The 23,727-nt window shown below is 39.6% G+C and overlaps 1 protein-coding gene across 1 annotated transcript; it reads left to right on the forward strand.

Annotated features, from left to right (window-relative positions):
• The first annotated feature begins 14,917 nt into the window (after nt 1-14,917).
• On the forward strand, nt 14,918-23,266 carry Vacht (Vesicular acetylcholine transporter). The gene is made up of 2 exons (XM_070308982.1): nt 14,918-15,003; nt 16,672-23,266. The coding sequence occupies exon 2, from the start codon at nt 16,851-16,853 to the stop codon at nt 18,618-18,620; it is 1,770 nt and encodes a 589-aa protein (XP_070165083.1). The 5' UTR covers nt 14,918-15,003; nt 16,672-16,850; the 3' UTR covers nt 18,621-23,266.
• Nucleotides 23,267-23,727: the final 461 nt, after the last annotated feature.

Raw genomic sequence — 23,727 nt, forward strand, 5'->3', positions numbered from 1 at the left:
ATGTTCTTTCTTTTTTACGAGACAGGACCGGTATGATGTACATTGCAGTATCTCATTTCGTTCGACAGAATATCGACACATATGAAATATGACTTAATAAATGTTATATGTCATTTTTTATTGTTTTATTATACACGTGATTTTCTTCACCAATTATTGCGGATTCTTTCTTCAAACGCCTTAAGCGTATCATTTCCGAATCTCCGCAAATCTAAAAATGACCAATCCAATAAGACAAGAGAGTCGATCTTTAAATATCATTCACGTATGCGTCAGGCGTCAGGCCCGATCTGTCGCGTCGGTCGAATTATGCCGGGGATGAATTTCATAACTGCGTCGCGCGAAGGAGCGCGGCAAGGGTTGCATCCAGGGTGCACCGCGCGAGTTTCCGGATGGAAAAGCGAATGTGGGCGTGGCGTCGCGAGGGTGAGAGGCGTGGTTACACGCGATCAATAAAACCACCGACCCTCTCGCCCCGTCGCTTCGACGGGGCACGCGACGTCAACGATGCGGCGAGGGGAGCGAGAGTTGGCGGCATAAAAGGGTGCGGAGAAGGGGGTGCCACCGAAAAGCGGGCGCGGTGATGGCAGGGAAGACAGGGATGAAGAGGAAGGGCGGAGGAGGAGGTCCGGAGGGGTCGTCCGAGGATACATACAGAGTATCCCGTCGCACCTCATCGATCCCTCTCTGCGAACCTCCTCCCATCCTCGCGGGCGGCCGCGCAACCCCCGTCGAGAGATTCGACCTCGCGTCGCAAGTACCATGGCCTCTGGAATTACGTGGGAGACTTCATTCGCGGCACGCAACCATCACGTCCGCATCGTCGTCCGCACGCCCGGTTCCGGGTGAATAAAAAGATTCGTCATTAATAATCGGGATGCCGCTTCTAAAAAATACATACACGTTATAGAATTTTTTTGTGTTATATCTTTTAACCAGAGAGACATATATAACTCCCTAAAATTCTCTATTATTTCAAAGACAAAGATTTAAATCAGTGGAAAAATAATATTTTTCTATGATTGTTCTGATAAAAAAAAATCGACTGTAACTTGATCAAACACTTTGTAGATAAAATACTTTTTGCTAAATAGGGAACAATCGTACAGAATAAAATTAAATATTTGTTATCATAAAATGTATATATTAATAGAGAGAGAGAGAGAGAGAGAGAGAATAGCCAAGTAGAAATATAATAGGAAAGACCACGTTTTCCAATCAGGTTATATAAATTGTATAGACTTATATATTGTATATATAATATCTGGTTGCATACGTAACATTAGGTAACTGTTTGCTGATCAAACTGAATGGACGAATTCCTATGATTGGAACAAATCGTAAATTCATCAGAATTCCTGTTCAATAACGTAGTTACCGTGAAACACCACTATTCCATCAATGTACAACATCGATTCTTTTTTCCTGACAATTTATATACTTCAACGTGTTCAGATTGGAATTGTCGCGATATTGCGTTTCCCTGGACGGGTTTCATTCAGGACACAGTATCACGCGAGATTCGATTTAGCCTTGTTACACGACTTTCCGCTAATATCGATATATGATACAGATTATCGTATATCTTATTTTTTATCAAGAAATATATACATGAAAATTAATCCCGAACGCGACAAGTTTACCTTGTGTGTGATCGTCCACTCTCTCTATATATATATATTTAATATAAATTATCTAAGGCTGTCATCTCTTATAAATTTTTTTCCAAAAAATATTGATTCAAAATTTGTCTTCAAAATTTTTTCTGACCGACAGCACGCTTTTATTATTTAATTCGAAGCTAGCGTTTCGCGACCCAACCACGCACAAGTTAATCTATTCACGCAAATGACTGAAGCGAAATTACGCAAGAACGATCATTTCCTATATGCGAATGAACATAACGGAGCGACGCGAAAAGGATGAAAGCAAGAATAAAAGATATAATACTAGAAACGACACAGTGTTATTACGGACTTTAAATAAAGAAAGAATCGGAAATGAAAGGACATCAAGCTTCGATCCTTTCGCAAGATCTTGCTTGATTTTGCAAAAATTCATTTCAACATTGTCATTGTCCTTTTGTAGACAAAAAATTCACCTCTCTTTTTAGCATAATCGGGAGCCTCTTACCAGATGTGATTTTTATGATTCTCGACGATAACGTCAAGTGTAATAAAAATTTTCGATTTTGTCTTCAAAAAAGATTTTGGATGTGCGTATTCGACTAAATACTTTTAGCAGTTTTGCGATGTATCCGACATATAAACAAATTTTTTTATAAGAATATTTACTGTAAACGCTATAAATATTTTTATTTAAATCGTGAAAATATTCCGAGAGATATTATTTAATCATTAAAAATTTTAAATATTCGCGCTGCACAGTCCCGAATGCAGTCTTCTTTATAGAATCTCTCTCTATTTCATACAATATTTAAAAAAAAAAAAAAAAAAAAAAAAAAAAAAAAAAAACGACAAAAGTACAAATAATATTTAAACAAAACAACTTTTATAAATTTAAAATGGTTTTTTTAGCAATAATTTTTTTTTTTTTTAATGAATTTTTTTACTGTTCCCAGATAAACACATTTTGTGGACAGAATAATTAAAAGAGGAGAAACAAAACGAGGGGGCGTTCTATCGCGATTGAAATGAATTGTAAAAATTACGCGAATCGGTAAATCTTGTGAATCGGCGATGTGGGTGTGTTTGTACGAATTATCATTTTCCCATTGCACGAATTTGCACAAGATAAATACGACGTTAAATTAGCTCTAATCTGTTAACATTGATAATATGAAATTTGCAAATTGCATTTCGGTTCATTAATATAATAGTAGAAGAAACTAGCTTAACATCCAGCTTAATTGATCTTTATAATTTACCTAATGAGATGCATTATATACCAATTTATTAGAATCGTAAATAAATAAGAAAGCTTCCGGATCTCTATTTTATCAATTTATAACGCTCCGTTACTGGACCGATCAGTGATAATGGTTGACGAGCCACATCTTTTATTCACAGTGCACACTCGCGAGTCTTGGTTTCGCTGTCATATTGAGCATGACTTTTCCAACTACAAATCGCGTGGTTTTCTTCTTCGATTGACTTTTCTAAAATTTCCAGTCATCTCCTTGAGGAATTCACGGCGATCGCGTGAACGGATTTTGTAATTCTCTCGTCTTTCTCCGCTCCGCGTCTCCGCTTATGTCTCTTTCCGTTCACGATGGAAGAAATCGATTGACGCGAAACGGGATCGCGTTATATTCTTAAGCGAAATGTTTGCATTGTTTTAAGGCCACCAAGCTAATCGATCCCGTGCGCAGGCCATGGTCACCGCGATTTACATCGCGCATACTTTATGAGTTATAATCTCGGCCATCATCTATGCACCGGCTGTCTTCGGCGACTATGTCGCTCTTGTGTCTTAAACGGCTGTAAAATATAGAGTGCTATAAAACACCTCGGTAAACATGAGATTACACTCGTCTAACCGTGATCATGTCTTTATATAAACAGCAATTAATATATTACTGTATATTTAATATATATTATATATTATGTTATATAATTATATAATACACTACCTGGATTTAAAAAAATTTATGTAATCGTGAGGACTTGATAACTTTTGTGAATTTTATCGGAAATAAAAGAAACTATAATCTTAATTAACAGCTGCTAATGCTTTCAAAGGTGTGATAAAATATCTTTAAACATCTATATCACTCTGAATGCACGTTTTAGAATTTAAAAGCAGATATATTGATAGAAATAATTATCGGCCGACTAGAATTTTTTAAACTTTTAGCCTTTATCCGTGGGGACTGATCAAACTGTACTTCTTTATATCGCTTTCCCCTATTATCGACGCCTCGTTCGTACTTGGTTAAGCGAGTTCGATTATTTGCATGAGAAGTCTCGTTTATGTCGCTGACAAACACAGTTACGTAAACGCCATTAGATTTTAATAGGCGGTGATTACGATTCCGCGACGTGCGTTTTCTTCTTCATTGGCGCCGGCGGAACGAGAAATAAATGCACAATTGCAGTAACAATCGATTTTTCGTGTGCACGTAACACGACAGTAGGATTCCAGAATTTCGCAAGGCACTATTGGCAGATTGCCTATTTGCAATGTCCCCTGTTTAACGGCTCCTTGCCTCGGACATTGTGTAAATCCTAGCTGCGTAATACAATGATTCGCGAAAAAATCTTTCGTAAAAGATTAGACGTATGGCGTATTAAAAACTTTCTTGCGTTTCCTCGTGCGAATATTTCAATATCGCTACCTACCGAGAGAGAAACAAAAGATGGTAAATGTAGAAAAACATCACTATGGTTTCGACATATTCGCGTATTGTTTTAAATCTTTTACAAAATTTTTTGTAAATCTTCATACTTATTTTGGTGCCTTCGCGTTATGTAAGATGAATCATTAAAGATTCTTTAAGGATTTCGATTCTTTATCACTGCCATAATATTTAGCTTTGCGCGAGAATTGATTTCGCAAATTTTTTCGCAAATGTTTTAAAACGGAATATTGCTGTCGAGAGAAGCGCGATCTGCGCGTAATAATTACGTATATTTTTAATTCTTACCCGCGAGAACGTTCGAAACAGCAAGGACAATGAAATAAATGATAATCTTGCGAATTTCAATGGTTACACATGGAAGCAGAATGAATGAAACGAGCGCGGAAACGCAACGGAGAGAAAAGCGAGACCGATTTCCGGAGATTTCAATTCATCGCGAGCAAACGTCGTTCTTCTCCCCGATTATCCTTTTTACCATCTCCCGCTTCCTCTCTCGCTTTCAACGCTCATTATTTCAAACTTGCCTTTTAATTTATGCAAATCACATTCGCTCGTAACAGCGACGGTGACGAAATTACGTAGGGAGAACTCTCGAACAAAGTAGTTGAACGTTAGCCGAATGTTTAAATAAACGATATAAAATCGATTCGAACGTGAGAGAATTTCTAAAGAAAATGTAGAGAGAGAAAATTGAAAACTGGAAAAATTTTAAGATTCGGAAAGTTAAGAATGAATTATAAAAATACTAATCATTTCGTAAAAAAATCTTTCTGTCAATGATACATGTATGTAATAAAAAGATTTTTAGCATTTTTCATACTATTACAATGAAAATGAAGAGAACGGTATAAATATTTGAAGATGTAATAGCGAAATGTTTTAGAAATTTAAACATAATATTATTTATAATCAAAATTAAAGTCGCTCGAGATTCTCTTCATTTTGTCGATGTAATTCTACTCTCATTAAGACGGGAGTGACCCGCGATCGAGGACCAAGGTTAATGCCTACCTGCCACAGCCAGAGTGTTCCCTTCCACGAGACGAGGCCAAAAATAAATTATTGTTCCGGCTCGCGTTCCGCTCGGGGGTGCCGTCGTTCCCCTTTGTTCCAGCCAGCCCCCCTCGGGCCTAAACCATCCCTCTCGCGGCGGCGCATCCACTCCTCCGTCGTCATCCGCAACGGCGTACCTAATATAATATTCCAGGCAATTACAGTGTTTGCGGATCAAACAGAGGGACTCGTTTCACCCCCGTTCGTGACGCGATGCCCTTCCTTTCCTCGGGGAGCTGGCAACCCCCTCCGCCCTCCCCCCGTCCTTGCAAGCCGGCACGGTGGTGAGAATCGCACGGATGGCTGCTGCCGGATATACAAGAGAACAATTTTCTGTCTGGCGTGCTTTTTTTAATGGACTCGAGAACGTTGACTGGTATTTCGCGTGATTATTCTGTGACTGATGCTTTAAATTTAAAATTGTTGGATCCTTCTGCATCTTTATCCTCCGAAAGATTGTCATTCTTCTTCATTCGACTTACGGAGGCTTAAAATTTTTATCTTGGACCGTTTAGATTGATAAGTTTATAAATGTTCAATAACGCTTTAAAATGTACATTGATAGAAAAATCTTATAAGAAATATTATAATCTTCTTCGGGTATTTCTATTTAAATGTCTAACTTTATGTAAAATCGCGTTTGACGTAGAAGAAGGTGAATATACTGTAAATTAACTTGGGAAAGGAGAAAAGAAGCTTAATGAAGGCTACCCTTCAACGTCACTGTAAAACTATTCCGAAAGAATGAACGGAATATACAGTCTTCGAAGGATTGAATTATGAAATTTTACACTTGATTGACTACTTTAAAAAATGGAACGGCGAAAAGGGTGAAGAAGCGAGCGAAATCATGATTCCAAGAGAGAAGGCGGGTTATATAACGGCGTTCCGGAGAGAGGACGAAGAGAGGAAAAGTGATGAGTATCGGTATAGAGATGGAGACACGTGTTTCCGTCGAAGGAAAACAAAGATTAGAATGTTTCTCACGCATAATCATAATCGCCCGTTGTTTTTCTCTTTCGTTCCGGGTACACGCGCTCTCGTTTTTTCGCTTTTTTATTTCCTTTGGCCTTGATACGCGGAGCGGGTTTGCGTTCCAGTTTTTAATTTCGCCTCGGGGCAACGCAACGTGGGCGCACGCGGACAAACCTATTGCGCCATTTGTATTCTTCTGTTGCGCCCACCTGGCATCATCCGTCTATTGCACGAGTTAGTCTTACCTCATCTTAGATTCCCATAAGTGTTAGCCTACACGTCAGATGTTCGTCGACGTTGCTGTTGGATCCTTATAGAACGTAGGAGATAATGTTCTCAATGCCTGCCGATTATCCGTAAGGAAAGAATTTTTTACTCGCGATATTAATTGTCAAAGTAAATTAAAGTTCTTTAATGAATTAATTGATAAAAATATAATTTTTTTTAATATGAAAATAATTATATATAAAGTATACATAACTAGAAAGTTTCTGTACGATATCTTGTAAAGCCTATACTTTACAAAACAATCCATGTATTATAATGATATTCGCGTGACGAAATTTTTGATTTTTTAATGAAAACGTTTGAAGAATCAGAACGTGCACACACACTCAAACGTATATCAACATAATCTATAAACCGATAAAGAAATGTCTATCTTAAAAATTTTGTCGTGACTTGGAGGCCGTTTAAAAAATTGATTTAAAAGATATTCTTCGCGTTAAAAATCGCGTTAAATCAATCCAATATTTGCGCGTTATTAGAGCGAGGTGACGCGATTTCTCTCCGCGAGAATGTGACGTTTAATAAATTCAACGTTTCTTTCGCCATCTTTTGATTTTCAGTCTCGCGTTATTTCCTCTCGTGGCACAGATATTGACGTGTCGCAAACACGGCATCGCAAGTGAAACACTTTGCGACATTAGCATTACACGATCGGCGATTGTACGGAGCAAGTGCATCGATCCCCCGCGAGCGTGCTTGCAAGCTGTCCGCCTTGCGATATCCCCTATGCTAATGATACTTGGCGCTCGCACAAGTTGCAACGAGGTCCTTTCTCAATACCCGTGTTCCGTTAAAGTTCTCCGTGCATAGCATTTTTAATAGTCTGTTAAACAATCTGCGGAGGCGTGAGAGTGTCTCGCCGAGAATCTGCTCCCGATATGTGCTAATCCGTCAAGTTTAAACATTCCTCGCAAGCAGATGATAATGATGATATAACGTTCGTTGCATGTTTGTATGACGAAAAAAGGTCAGTATAAATTTTGCTCAACTCGCTAATAGAGTTGAATTTCTATAGAGTAAGCTGTATGCATAACTTATCGTTAATTAAGAAATATTACTCGCATTATTTTCTGCATACAGAGTGTTTCCCTGAGCGAAACTTAACATCCTTTTGCGTATCAAATAATTTTGGATTAATATTTCACTTTTTTTTCAAAAGCTTCCTGCATTTTTAAACCCTTAAAGGTTTACTCGATTGCGTTGATGTGCTAACGCATGACGCATTTCGCCTCTAGACACGTATCGCTCTCGCATACAATGGCACAAGAGCGTTATAAACCGGTAACACAGTTAGAAGGACGCCGTTTACGCAACATACGGCCGTTATGCCGTTCGCGAGATTGCTGAAATCCGGTAGGATTTTATTTCCTGCGACTCTCTTTTGTCTCTCTAACGAGATTTTGCGAGAGATTTGACGCGCGGCCGGGAGAGTCTGCGAACTCGATCGTACGGAACCGAATTACACGGGCCGTTCGTTTGATATTCCAGTCGTCGACTCTCTTCTCCCCCGTATGACACTCCTCTCTTTTTTCTCTTTTTTTTTTTTTTTTTCTTTCTTCCCCCGTCGCTCCAAGAGTTCCGGCGACCTGGAACGTGCCGCGGTCCGTACGCACGTACACGCATTTTCGTAATTACGAATGAATGCGTCTAGCTGGCGTAGATCTTTTGCCTTTACGAGAATTTTGTTGCCGCGGAATTTCCCATCTCTTTTTACATGCAAAAGAAAGCGTACATACAATATATAATTCTAGATATCCGTATGGAATGTAATTTTACATTTCCGTATTTCTATGATCCTTTACACCTTCCTCATATTTTCATATTTCTTCATTTCAATACGTCAATGCTTCGACATTTCGACATCTCTCTAATATGACATGAAAAGAAAAGGTATACGCGCACGAATCTCTGATGATCTCTGATCATCGCAATGTCGTTAGATAATAATCCCTCGAAGACACTGTATAATAATAGTATATCCCGTATATCATCCGACTCGATCATTTGTACTCTCCTCGTTTTATCTTCCATTCATCCTCCGGCGAAACATTCGCGCAACTTTAGACGTGACTCGTCGCGCGTTCGCGTACAAGCTGCGTAATTACGCATCGCCGTATTAAGACGTTGCGAGGAGGTTCGCTAATTTACGGCTAGCTTCGAACCTGTCCCAAAGAGAGCTCGAGAAAATAATGATGACTATCTAAATAATACTCGCGCATAAGAAGAGAGATCCGAAAAATTATGATAATTGACGAGAAACGGTACCGAGATTTTACGGTTATTATTAATGAAAAATCATTCGGCAAAACTAATCGCTTATTTTATCTCGTAAGAGGCACAGGACACCGATTTGACGTAGGTAATTATTAGGTCCGAAACGATAAAGACTAGTCTATTAGCGCGACTCGAATGCGAAGAGAGCATAATGCTTTTATTTTATCATCAATGTTATCTGAATACGGCGTTATCTCTGTGTCCAGAGTAGGAACAACATTTCACTTGGTTGAACAACATTTTAATTGGTATTCTACTTATTCTACTTTATCTCGGACATCTCTTTTGAACAGAATGTATGACCTCGACGCTTCATCGAGAACATCTTGATGCGATTAAATAAATCGCATTGACCTCTGTTCACTTTTTAAATAACAAAGGACAGACAAATAAAATTTGGAATCGTAAATAGTATAAATTTTAGCTAGATTTTTTTAATTTATACAATAAATATTTTAAGAAATATTTAAATATTTTTTCTTCAAATTACATTTGGCATATGCAAAAACAAAACTTTTTTCTTTAATTTCCTTTGTGTCGTAAATTAATATGCCTTTAGATTTGCTGATATATATATATATATATATATATATATATATATATATATATATATATATATTGTAAATCCTTAGATGTTAAACCATATTTTAATATATTCTTTCAATTTGATGTAACAAAAGAATATAGAAAAAAGATAATTGGTTAGTTGTGCAATAGAATCCTATTCGCATTACTTTATTACATTATGCAAAATATTACGTAATAGCTGCGGAGTGTTAAATGGTCGGTTAAGCCATTTGAGATGTCACGAATTATGCATTTTATAATGACCCGCGGCACGCGTTCGTTCTCATGTCGCAGAGAAGCGAGTCGTGATGGCCGATCCCAAGTCTTTTCAATGTAGAAAAATGGAGCTGTCGGATAAACGCGGCGCGTCCCGCTCTCAAAGGGCATTAACGGGACAATTATTTCTGTTCGCATCCGTCTGTCCGTCCACGAACGGGTTTTTTAGCCGCAGAATAGAAGTCGCGCGAAAGTCGACGGTGATGGGAAAACGTGACAGGGGTCCCATCCCGCATCCTCCCGCGGTCACAGGTACAACGCTGCGAACGATTCTCTCTGCGGACACTACGGTTGTTGGCGCATACGAATATGCGCTCGCGTCGATGTCGAGTCAACAGTTGGGCCGGCTCTGATCGATATCTATTTTCGGTCCTGAACGAAAAGACACGAACGCGAGCCAGGTATTTAACGTTACGCGCGGCTATGAAATAACCGCTGAAAGCTGAAATAAATATAAGACTTTGTACGAAAAAATATTGCAATAAAACATAAAATACAGAAAAATGGTCCATCTTTGAACAGGTGACATTACGTTAAATTAAAGGAAGGATACAATTTGGTATGTGTAAAATTTTTTCAAATACTTAATGTACGATGAATATTTTTAAACCATCGCTTTCGTGATTTCTTAACAAAAATTTAATTTCTTCTGTTTCAAAGTCAAGTACTTTAAAGTGCAATCCAATGGGGATAATCTTGTTCGGGAAACAACGTAAGTATCGAGTTCTTTGGAATATATAATGGGAATTCGATACGCTCATTAGTCTCTTTAACATAAAATATAATAATCTATTACTTTGACAGTCCGAAGGGAAGAGGATTAGGGAAGCGGCGTCATGGGACAAGCGTTCAACGTCGTGTGACATTAACTTTCAATAAATTTATACAACTACTTGCAATTGCCTGCAATTTTCTCACCGATATAATGAATATCGGCTTGTTATTCATTTATGAACAAAATAAATATAGTACACTAAAATTAAAAAAGCTTTTACAACTGTCGCGCGTATTTTAAAAGATTTATAAAACCGTACAAAGATTCTATATTTAATTATCTTGATTATTTATTTACATAAGTTTCGAGATTTTAACAAGATAAGAAGAATGAAAGAGACAACATTGCGTTGAATGATTCTTGAATAATAATAACAAATGATATATTAATTGTTATGTGATTGAAAACTCGGGGGAAATTTCCCGGCTTCAGAGCTTCATGTTCAATATTGGAAATTTCAACAAAAGAAGCATAGAGCGGTAAGCTGAAATGAGTAACTCGTGTTAGCTCATACTTTGCGATTCAAAATTTAAAAGATTCTCTCTTCCCGTTTGTAATCTTTAATTACAATCGCATTATCTGTCTCTATAATAGCAATTTATTACGTCAAATATTAAAATGCATATTAACAATTATAGTTAATACAACAAGCTTAAGTAGAATAGGAAGATAAGCTGAAAATTTTGTACAAATTTTATTAAGTTTTCAGCTATCTCTTTTTAAAGTAAATTTTAAAGTAAATTAATTCTCCATATTAAGGATTAGCTAACTCCTAGCGTCGTATCGTTATATAATAGAATCTCAGAGAATTTTGATAAAAATAAAAAGAAAAAATGCGAGGGAAACGAGAGAAGGCGTTGAATTCGTAAGAATAATCGGCATATGTCTTTTTTAGTGTTAAAAATAAGCGATTGGGCGAAACGTTAAGTTTTTGATCTTTGGAATTCGTGCATGTCGAGTAAGGCGTGTTCGTTTCTGCTCGCAACCGATATAAAGATACCTTTGATCTTATCTATACGATGATTAATATTGATCGGTTTTACGCAGGAGTCGAATAGCACGAACGAACTCGTTACGCAGCCTCGGTCACTCGACTTTCGACCTCTCGCATCTCCCTTCGAATGTGGCTGATTCTCAATCCCCTTGTGCGCAATTACCTCTATAGCTATCCGCCTTGAATTCGCCGTGTTTTTACAGCGATACGAAGAAGGGAAAGTTAGATAATCTTGAATTTGATTGGCATTGACTTTGCCAGGTTCTTTTTATGTTCCGTACAATCGTACAATATGAAAAGAAAAGAATCATCCTAATTATATTAACATTAACTTTGTTATATGCTTTCAATATTCTATATCGACTATTATAGGATAAAGGGAAAATTTTAATTTATCTTCCGTAACTTTGCCTTTCGTCTTGTATCGATATTGTACAGTGTAAAAAGAGAAGAAAGAGTAGATTCCATGAGAAATTTTAATGCGATGTATAATATGAAATGATCAGTCCAACGTTATCGTATATTATTAATTAATTTCTACTTATGGTACGGCCACAAATCCGAGATACGCTTCGTAAATTATATATAATTACTTTAGATATATTTGGTAAATTATGGCGTCACTGAACGCAAAGCGATCGTGAACAAAGCCCAAAGAATATTAATCGAACAACAGCCTCGATTACAGTAGTCCGCAATTATTATCCTAGCTAAGCGCGATAATGGCGAACGCGTCAGAGCGCGGCGAATCCTCGCTTCAAGTATCGATAAGCGATCGTAATCCTCCAGAGTCTCCCAGCGAACAAAGACGGAAGAGAGCACGGTGGCGATGTCTCTCGGAAAACTGAAGCGCGCTATATTCACGGCTGAGCCGCCACTCGGGACAGGGTCTCGCAATCTTTCACCTCGATTTACCCTCGCGCGACCAGGTGGCGGCGAAGCACGCGATCCGCCGGTTGAAGATCACTGGTCCCAGAAGGGAGGAGAAGAAACGAGCGGGGCCACACGTTCGAGAACCCCTTCGGAACGGGTGGCAGCCCATATAGTCGCCTCGCACAGGTGAGGCCGATATCGACCTGACGCCAGAAATACCGCGCAGCATCGACCGTCGCCGTCGTCGTTATACCTGGTCTCGCTCTCCCCCGCCTGCCACCCTTATCCGGCGTCGTCGTCACCCCCGGAGGGTACCAGCGTCCGCGTACAGTCGATGGTGGAGGGTTTGGGGGCTGACGCACAGCCTCGCCGCCGCCAATCCCTGGATCCTGGTGGTCGCGGCTGCGCCCTGCCGTATTTTCCGCAGCGGAACCGCCGTCGACGCCGACGTCGCTGCCGCTACCGCGACGACGAGAGAGGGCGCCGCGGCGACCCGGTGGCGGGGAGGACTACGAGGGCAGACGTTCCAAAGCCACCCCGACGGAGAGACACGCCGAGACACCCCTGCCATTGGGAGTCCTTCGGTCTTAGTAAGTATCCCGGCCGATCTCTCGTTCCTTGCTCTGTATTCTCGTATCATTCCTTTCTCTCGCTTGCTCTTCTCGCTTCCGTCTTTTCCTTCGTATTTCTGGTGCGTGGCTTCCGAGTTTCTTTGACAGAAATCGGTAGTCTCCGATATGAGGATTCGAACTAGAGAATCTCGTATAATTTATAAATATTTTTTTTTCTCTCTTTTGATTCGATGTTTGTTGAATGATGAAAAGTTATCTCCGTGAAAACCACCTGAATTTAACAAGATTTATGTTGAAACGACGATAACTATTGACGTTGATGCGATGCTTCCGGTACAAATGCCTTTTCGATAATCTCGTGTTCATACTGATTTCTTGATTCGTGAGATTCAATCGAATTCTCGAAGAGAATTAATAGAATAATAGAACTCACGCTCGTGCACAATTTTCCTTCATGCTTTTCTCCAGCTTTGCTTGAATAACATGTAGACTGACCGAAGAGAGCTGAAAAAAAAAAAATATATATATATATATATTTGCACAAATGATATTACTTTATGATATTGATTTTCAATTAGTTGTTTTGCAATTTTTCTTTTAAATCTATCTTGATTTTTCGAGATGTTAGATTTTAGCGCAATTTAAAATTTTATTTGAAAATTGAGAAAAAGTAACACGAATAACACTGCGCAGCTAATATCTCAGTCTTTTATTTTAGATTTGTATCTATTATTACAGTTTATAATACTAACGATATTATAAAGTTATATTATATTATAAAATTGATTTGCGATATATTTTAAATCACAAAACAAAGATTTTTACTTTGCTATTCATTATAAGGTATAATTTTATTTTTGCATAAAATATAATAAAAATGACGAAATTGAAAATTAGAATTTAAAAAAATGGCATTTTTTTTTTTTTTTTCGTAGTTAGTTTGAATTCCCCGACGAAAAATATTGTTCGTCGTATAACGCGTACATCAAATTGATGTTAAGGAAATCCTAGACTTATACAGTTGAAATTTGCGATTACAAGAGCGACGCGAATAATATGGGATATTGCTGAACCCCTCCTGCAAACAACGGTGCACGAAATAACACGTGGCTGTCAAATAACTATATTGCGATGCGACAATGTGGGGGAGTAAAAATTACCTTGGGAAGTTACGCACGTGTGTAATGCCCGGTCTTCCTCAAATGTGCGCGGTATAAGAGACTTGAATGTTATAGATAGATGCAAAAACGCTAAATTTAACTTGCCCATTGGTATAACGTGTACATAAGATAATAGAAAGGTTAGTAAAAATTGTGTCGAACGTATACATATATATATATATATACGAGAGGATATGAATATGTAGAGTAAAAGCGATGTTACCTCACGCGCGATTGCGCGGGTTAAAAATATGATGATAATGATGAATTTCAACTCGAAGATTGACGGATTCTCCCTTTGTTTTATCCTTAAATCAATATTGACCTCTACAAAAGAGGGAGGAGGATAAATCATACATCTTTACAGGTATAAGTCTATCGTATAATTCGTATAAAATCCGTGTTTCGATCGGATTTTTACGATGGTAAAGAATTATTTAAATGTGCCTCTCCTTTGTTTGATAGACAATGCCTGAGGATCAAACGCTATGACGTTGAAATATTGCGAACGTCGCAGATTCATCAGGGACAATGCTATTCTTGCATCAAATTTATGATGTTCTTACATACATTTTCTTTCTCGGGAATATATATATATATATTTTTTTTTTTTAAATAATAATTCATCATTGCTATTAATTGTTCACAAATTAACCACGTAGATGCTATCGCTGTTGCAGACTCAGTTGTGAACTCAGCTGAAAAGGTGGAGGGCCTGGGGACGCGGGGAGCCAAGGAGTCGGCGAACGACTCGAAGGACGAAGACGGATCGGACGTCGCCTCAACTCTGAGCGGTCTGCTCGCCGGTCTTCCGACCTTGGCGGGCCCCCAACGCCTCGCCAATTCCCTTAGGCAGAAATTCGCCAGTAACTCCGGTGAGTCGATGAATCGTTTTTACGTGCGGCGTGTGTCGTCGGGGAGGCTCGCGTTTACAAGTCCGCCTATCGATCACATCCGTGACGACGATCGACAGGCGTCGTTTCGCGAACGCGAAAACTATCGTCTCGAAATCGATCGCGGCCCCTACAATCCTGCCTCGGATTAAATATTACATGTCGTATTGTTGCACGAGTTTACGAGATTGATTACCTTTTTATTTTATGATATATTTAGGAAAGATTTCAACGAATCGGGATAATAACAGAGTATACGAATAATGAAGTCGAGCATGTGTGTGCGACAAATCAGATTAGGTAGATATTTAATCCAGATTTTGCGGCACTTTATATTAATTGCACTTACCAACTTTTCCCATCGGCTCATGAGAGAGATGTGGCTCTAGTTTCTATTGCCCTCAATCCTTTCGAGAAACATCCATTTCTTATTTTACTACACTCTTAAAGTATAATTTCATAGAAACTACCATTTACCATCGTGCTTTTGCACTGTTCTCTTAATTAATATAAGAAAAAAAAAACAAACTGGAGAAAGTAACCAAAAGTATTTAAAGACATTTATGAATAGTATTTGAAAGAGGAAAATGCCTATTTTTTCCCATATATAAAGTATCTTAATAATTTAATGCTAATTTTTTTTTTTCATTTTTCATATAAATGACAGTAGATTATGAAAATTGGAATAATTAAATTTTAGATTATGGAAATTTAGGTAATTAAAGTTTTATAATTACACGCAATAGTGTAACTAGAGATCTTCTTTTACTTAGAGAAATAAGAAAATGAAAATATAAATAATACATTTATTAATCTAATTAAAAGCTATTGTTATTATGGAAATTTAATTATATATGCTTAAATTCTCTTTATCTTTTTATTTCTTAGTCAAAGGAGCCTTCTTAACACTATTCACTGTTGAATTTATGTAATTGGTCATTGGTTTCAACGATTGACGGACTCGATAAAGCCGTAACAGTATCGAATCGCAATATCGCTATTAGTACTCTCGGTAACGCTAACATTCGTGAAATGATTAGCGGGCGACCCCATCGACAATGTCAAGCACGCGTCAACCCTCGCCCCTTGTTTTCTCGGCGCTTTCCCGCGCTGTTTTTATCTCCGCCGTGTAACACGATACACGATATACCAGGCTCAGGTATATAAAGTCTATCTCGCGACGCCTTATCGTGGGGGAGCCTCCATCCGGTGTCGTGTTCTCTTTCAAACACGAGCGGGGATGCAACCCGCACAGAGAGAAAGAGAGCGGGTGTACGTTTCTTTTTCCTTCACACGAGTGGTGCGTATTCGCGTGATCGCGTGGTTGGGTCGAACGATAGATTCTGGGTGGTTTGAATGAACATCGTCGTTCCGCGCTGACCAGGCCGGGTCAGGGCTCCCCCCCCCCCCATTTTCTTTTTCTTCTTCTTTCTTCAGCAATTCTTCCCCAATCCCGAGTCGCTTCTCCGACGCGTTTTCGCGATCTGACGGCAATCTCCTGCCGTCGCGAAGCCTGTCGGTTGCCGTCGCAAAAAAACGGTATTGCGTAAATAGCATATAAAACGCTTAAAAAAAAAAAAAAAAAAACACGCGTGGATCGGTTAATCGAACGCGAGAGCTAATCGTCGCCAACTCGGTGATCTGTTGTAGGTTACCCCCGGCCCGGCCTGATGCGCGCCGCCCCTATCGCGACGATCTCCTCGTCACGCTCGCTTCCCGAGGTCGCACGACTGGTGACCGCGGTTAGTCTCACCCGTTAAGACACAAATACAGAAAAAAGAGCGGAAGAGAGCTCTGGTCGCTCCGTGAGCGGCCACTTAGAGAACATCATGACGACGATACCGATACTCAACATGAAGTTCGGTGAGCTGAAGGAGATCGTCTGGACGAAGCTGCAGGAGCCCAAGGCTCAGCGCAAGCTGATTCTCGTCATCGTCTCCGTGGCACTGCTGCTGGACAACATGTTGTACATGGTGATAGTGCCGATCATACCGGACTATCTCAAGTACGTGGGCGCGTTTGGACCGGAGGAGGAGACGACCAACAACACCGATTCTCCTCCGGCCCATCACGGCCAGGATTCCGCTACCGGGGTGCTGTTCGCGTCGAAGGCGATCGTGCAGTTGATGGTTAACCCATTTTCCGGCGCGTTGATCGATCGGATCGGATACGACATACCTATGATGATCGGTCTCTGCATCATGTTCCTGTCAACCAGCGTGTTCGCGTGCGGCAAAAGCTATAGCGTGCTGTTTTTCGCGAGGAGTTTGCAAGGCGTCGGCTCCGCATTTGCCGACACCGCCGGCCTCGCCATGATCGCTGATCGTTTCACGGAAGAATCGGAACGTTCGAAAGCACTCGGCATCGCCCTAGCATTTATCAGTTTCGGCTGTTTGGTCGCGCCGCCGTTCGGCGGCGCCTTGTATCAATTTGCCGGCAAGGAGGTGCCGTTCCTGATACTGGCGTTTGTCAGCCTAGCGGATGGCTTCATGCTGCTACTAGTTATGAAGCCTATCAAAGAGCAGTTACGCGAACGCCACGAACAAGCGCCCAAATCTACGATACCGATCTGGCGATTGCTAATGGATCCGTACATTGCCGTGTGCGCGGGCGCTCTGATGATGTCCAACGTCGCGCTGGCCTTTCTCGAGCCGACCATCTCGTTATGGATGGAAGATACAATGACTCACGATAATTGGAAGATCGGTATGATATGGCTACCGGCCTTCTTCCCGCACGTACTCGGCGTGGTAATCACCGTGAGGATGGCGAAGCAGTATCCGCAATATCAGTGGCTGATGGCGGCCGGCGGCCTCGCACTCGAAGGTCTCTGTTGCTTCATCATACCGTTCTCCAACTCGTACATAGTGCTGATGATACCGTTGTGCGGCATCTGCTTCGGCATCGCCCTTATTGACACCGCACTGCTACCCACGCTAGGCTACCTGGTAGATGTCAGATATGTATCGGTCTATGGCAGCATCTACGCGATTGCTGATATCTCGTACAGCGTAGCGTACGCGGTTGGTCCAATCATTGCTGGCGGCGTGGTCGAGGCAATCGGTTTCACCGCGCTCAACATCGGCATTGCCTTCTCGAATCTTCTTTACGCGCCGGTGCTCTATTATCTACGGCACATCTACGATTTCAAGCCGTTCCAAGATGAAGCGAATGTGCTGATGCAGGATCCACCCGACAAGGAATATCAGACGTACGTGCTGCAGGAGCAACGGCCGATTAGCGGCGAGATCGGTAACCACCTGAGTCAGACGCGCATGGAGACAAACGTCGACCAGGGCTACGATCAAAGTTACCAGACGCCCACGCAGACCGGCTACGGTGGCTACGGCGCACAGAACGCGAACATCGGTTACGCTCAATCTGCGCACGAACAACCGCCGGTCTACAATCAACCACCGGTTTACAATCAACCACCGGCAAGCTACGGTCAACCCGGCGACTACGGCCAGCAGAGAAATTACGCGGTCGACCAGGAGCGGGCGGGAGGCCAGGTGGATGTGAATCCCTTCAGAAGACAGCCGGATGTGGATCAACGACCGGCCGGAGATAGCAATCCCTTTAGGCAAGGAATGTATTAAGAGTCATGGCCGTCGCCACCGGTGTCGTCCGCGTATCCAACGATCGCTCGAAAGTGTGCGTTCGAGATTCTTCGAGACAGGCTTCCACAACTTAACGGCAAAGAATTGACATCGTTGTAAGGCAGCTCGGCGAGATCCTCCTCAGGAGCGACGGCGATCGGGATTCTCGATCAGCCTGCGGGCCTCGTTCGCCGCTCCGATCGCGCTTTGTCGGGGATGATACAGGGGCAACGACTTCCAGAGTGATTTCCTCGGACTATCGCGAAAGATCATCCTCGCGAATGGTGAATCCTGACGGTCCTAGGATCCGTTTCGTGTGCGAAGAAGAGAAAGAGAAGAGATGAAAAATATTTCTGAAGGAGTGCAAGATACGTCGTTGAAAGACTGAGAAACGACGATTGGTATAGAAAATACTTGCCGGAAATGAGAATAAGGACCTCGAGAAAGACGAGTAATCGCAACATCGAAATAAAATTAGAGTGAAAAGGAAGAGAAATGTATCGGTGCTGTGGAAAGAAGATAAGAAAAAAATAGCATTCTACATCTAGGACGCGAGTCATTATATAAAGTGCAAGAGGAAGAGAGAAAGGGAGAGAGGATTTACGGCCGCAACGAAGGCTTCCCGTCAGCAAGGACCTTCGTTCGCGGATTGCCGCCGGGCAAGTTTTGAATTTTTATCGCTTTCGTTGAAAATTGTTCTACATTGCTGAACGGAAATATCATATCATTAATTAAGGCGTCAGAGAAATCTAGGAAGTAAGGCTTTAAGTTATAGATAGCCGATTATATAGAGGAAGTTGTGAGGAGGATGATCGAGGCTCGTTTCGCGAAACGCTCTTTATCGACAAAGTACACCTCTGTCAATCTTTCAAAATAAGTTTTTTATTACGAAAAAAGTTTAGTGATAAAAATCGGATTCTTTGCAATTATTTGAGGCTTTTAGATTTTAAAACCGTTACTTGTTGTACGTTTTATTATTTTTGTTTTTTTACGATTGGAATAATCATTACATATTATTATTGATAAAGATAGCATATGAGGAAATCCATTAAAAATTTTTGTTACGTTTGATATTGTTTCTATTCCATCTATCTCTTATTTATTTTTCGTTTTCAAGAAAGGAAATCGTCTCTTTAAAATGTTAATCAAATAGAATATAAGTGTTATTCTCAATTATTTAATAACTTTAATAATTTTCTAGTGTGCATTCAACACATATACAATATTTTAAAAAGATACTATTTCAAACGCTCGACTTTCCTTACATCTTTGCTTCGATCGTTTTATTAATTTTTTTTCACACTAATCGAGTACTTTGCCGCAATAACGGAGCTATAGCAGTACCAAAGCGCGAGCGAATCGAAGTATAAAACATATCTGTATTTTTATGAGATTACTTTTCTAATTATAGATATTTCGTTCGAACCGAATTTGGTTCATGCGAGAAATCGCGCGATATCTAGATGTAGGCATGCATTTCTATATGTATATAAATATATCAAACTTTATCATGTGTCAGAGTGACTCGGCTGTAAGATTTTGCAACAACTATCGCGAGATATTATCGTCGTATAAGAGACATGTACTTCAATTATTTCAAACATAAAATATTTAAAATTTATCTCGTGTAGAAGGACAAAATTTCAGCTACTAGATTCAGCTGTGTCATCTTCTTTTCTAACATTAACATAACTTGGATAACGTTGCAATTTTTATTGAAACATTTATAAAGACGATGAAATAGCGCGAACTTGTGTTTCTCGCAGTTTTCGATATCTCTGTCAAGCCTTACGACCGAGTGCACGGCATACATCCGTACCTACTCGTCAATACTAAGAAGCGTCGCTGAAAAGTGAATAAATAAATAGGTAATTAAATAACTAACACCGTTACATCGATACGATGATCATCGCCGGCGAGAAGGGCGCGTAAAAACAGAGGACGAACGGGGAAGGGAGGGAGAGGGGGAGGGTTCCTCGATCTTCAGGGGATCCGCTTCGCTCGCTTCGATCTCGGATCTCAGGATCACACGCCCGTCGTCGCGCGGATCCTCGAGGATCGATTTCCGCGGGTACTTTGAGTTAACAGTGCCTGAACTTTGCAGTTTTTACCCCCGTCGTGTGTCGCGAGAAACTAGTAGTACGAATACCCGCGAATAACCGTTAAAAGTTCACCCCGTAAAAGATCCAAGCAAACGTGTAACCCGACCTAACGTAACGTAGTAACACACTCTTTATTAGACACTCGCTATACATATGTACCTAAACGTAGGCTATTCACGGTTTTTTTTTTCTTTTTTTTTTTTAATTTTATAGCTGAAGAAGAGAGTAAAGAGCGTTTTATCTCCGCAATGGCATTTTGTTTCAATGAGCTGGCCTCTAAAGTTAAGGATTTTATCATAACGTGGCAACGTATGACTCGCCGATAATTATCGTCGCGATTTCGCTGGTAAAAATTGAGCAAAAATTAAGACAGTGAAGGCCTTGGAATGATTAAGAAATGCAAACTTCGCGATTGATCTGCTAGACATTTTTTAATTAAATTAAGTAAATATATTTTATAGCATTATTTAATTATTTCTTTAGATTTTTACAGACAATGTCCCTTTTCGTTATTTTAAGATGCATAATCGTATATTACACAAAGCTCACGCTTTTTTTCGATTCGAGGCAAGTGAAATCGAGATACTTCGTGTCAAAGAATTTGCGATAATTATCGACAAGACGTTGCGTTGGTTGCACTACGATTATACATACACATGTTACACGTATAACGTATAAAGAATTATTCGTAGCTTCTTCTGTCTCTTGTAAATATATATTATGCGCGAAAGGGAGAAAGGAAGAGACCTTTTTCCTTCGCGCGGATACGTCGCGTATTGGACGTCCCGGAACTATTGCGTTATCATTTTTTTCGATTACATATTCCTCGACCGGATATTTTCGTAATGTAATAAAAGCTCAAATTAAAATCCGAGTTAAAACAAGATCCGCTTAAAATTTTATGAAAAAAAAAAAAACAAGATTTTTACTTTATCTATCTTTATATGTACATCTGTAAAGATTATTTTATGAAATTTGCTGCATTTGCAATTGTTTGTGTAATACTCGAGTACTGTCCAAGTCTGAGACAATGAAATGATCATTGTTTCTCTTGTGTTGTTCAGCTCTTAATATTTGTGGTCTTTGATAGTTCTATGACATCCAGTGTATCCTGCCTACTTGTATCATATCGTTCATGAATGTTGTGAAAACGACGGTGTATGTGAGAATAAAATCCTTCTTCTGTGTCGGAGGACTAAAGGCCAATGATGGGCAAAAGCTATTATTGCCCTGACATTCGTCTGCGTAGAATCTGTGTAAAGATTTTAAAAGCAAAGTGAAGAAAGCTTCTCTTGGAACGAGATTTTTTTTTTTTTTTTTTTTTTTTTTTAAATAAAACAAAAGAGAGGCGCGTGTATTTTTCGCGAAAAAAAGTGGTAATGTAAGTGACTTTTTTGAAAATGTATTAAGAATTGGTTTTACGATATAATTTGAAAAGAAAATTTTCTCGACCTAATTATTTCTCTTTTTCAAGAAGAACAGCATCATCAATGATTTTATTTTGCTTTTAAAATTCTTACTTATTGAACAATATGAGGGACTCGCTGTTTTCAGATATATTTTGTTAAGTTTCGATGATTATAAGATGGTACTATTTGTTGTAATTACTAAGAATGAGAGAGAGAAAGAGAGAGAGAGAGAGAGAGAGAAAAGGGCGAGAATTTCTCTATTGTGTACAGAGAAATTTCTAAATCATGCACCGATAATCTGTAGATAATCACCGGATACTTTGCGGATGAATCGTTGCTTCTTCTCTCTCTAATTGGTAAAAATGTCAAACTTAATTTAGAAAATTTGAACTTTTTAAAATACGTTAGAGATCTGCGTAAAGATTCTCATTGGAAAGCAGTTTTTTTTTTTTTAATGACAAATAGAGCAAGACAAACGAAGTGCATTCCCTATATTGAGTACTCATTGTCAATTGGGAACGGTGCTTAAAATATGAACGCTAGTTTCTCAACAATATTTTTCTCACCTCAAAACCGAGTTTAATTCCCAAGTGTTGCGAGAAAGAGGACAGCGACGGAGTTCCGGAGATCGACGATCTCCAGTTTATCATATTATGACAAAGTACGCAATACGCGAACACATATCATAAGAGAGAGAGAGAGAGAGAGAGAACGGAGGAAAAAACATGGCTACCGGGATTATATATCTAATTATCCGTGCATAATGCGTATTATCCGTGCGCGATAAAGGAGTCGGTCGTGCATCTCGAAATTATCCGTAAGCATATAGTGTACTTAATTGCAATACGTCCGCACTTTGCGCGTACATATACACATACGTACACACACACACACACACACACACACACACACACACACACACACACACACACACACACACACACACACACACACACACACACACATATATATATATATATACATACATGTATGTATGTATATTTAATTGATGAAAAACCAAATAATTTGAAATGCGCATGTAATTGAAATCCTATGACATTGTAATGTTGTTGAACCGGTTATTAAAGATGTCATTGTTACCGAAGAATATCATGTGTTGCCCTTTATGCTATATCGACGGCCTTTATTATGATTTCTTCAATCACTATTTAGATATTTATGCAATTAATATGATCTCTCATAATTATTTCTTACAATTTTGATTGAAAAAATAATTTTCTTTTACACCGATACTTACAGGCTTAATAACGATAAAAATTAAATATTAAAATAAAATACAGATCACATTATACGATACTCTTATAAAGGATTGATCAATGACAGAATCTATAGGACATCTCATCTCAGAAGAATCGATTAATGGAAAGAGAAAGAATAATCCAAATGCCACGAATTCATCATAAATCATCATTTTCACATGGCATATATCAAGAGTATAATACAACCACTCATCTTCCTCGTTAGCTCGCGATACACTCGGGAAAGAAAGGGAAAGGCAGGAGAGAGAGAGTAATATTTAAAGACGAATTATACCTATATCATATCGCGGGATGCGGCAAAGGATCATGAACTTTG

This window comes from Polyergus mexicanus, unplaced genomic scaffold (genome assembly GCF_030449975.1).
Source record: "Polyergus mexicanus isolate NDT 795.1 unplaced genomic scaffold, iyPolMexi1.0 SCAF_16, whole genome shotgun sequence".
NCBI classification, from domain to species: Eukaryota; Metazoa; Arthropoda; class Insecta; order Hymenoptera; family Formicidae; genus Polyergus; species Polyergus mexicanus.

Bases quoted from the DNA above. Each gene is read 5' to 3' on its own strand.
- Vacht (XM_070308982.1), top strand. From the start codon at position 16,851: ATGACGACGATACCGATACTCAACATGAAGTTCGGTGAGCTGAAGGAG.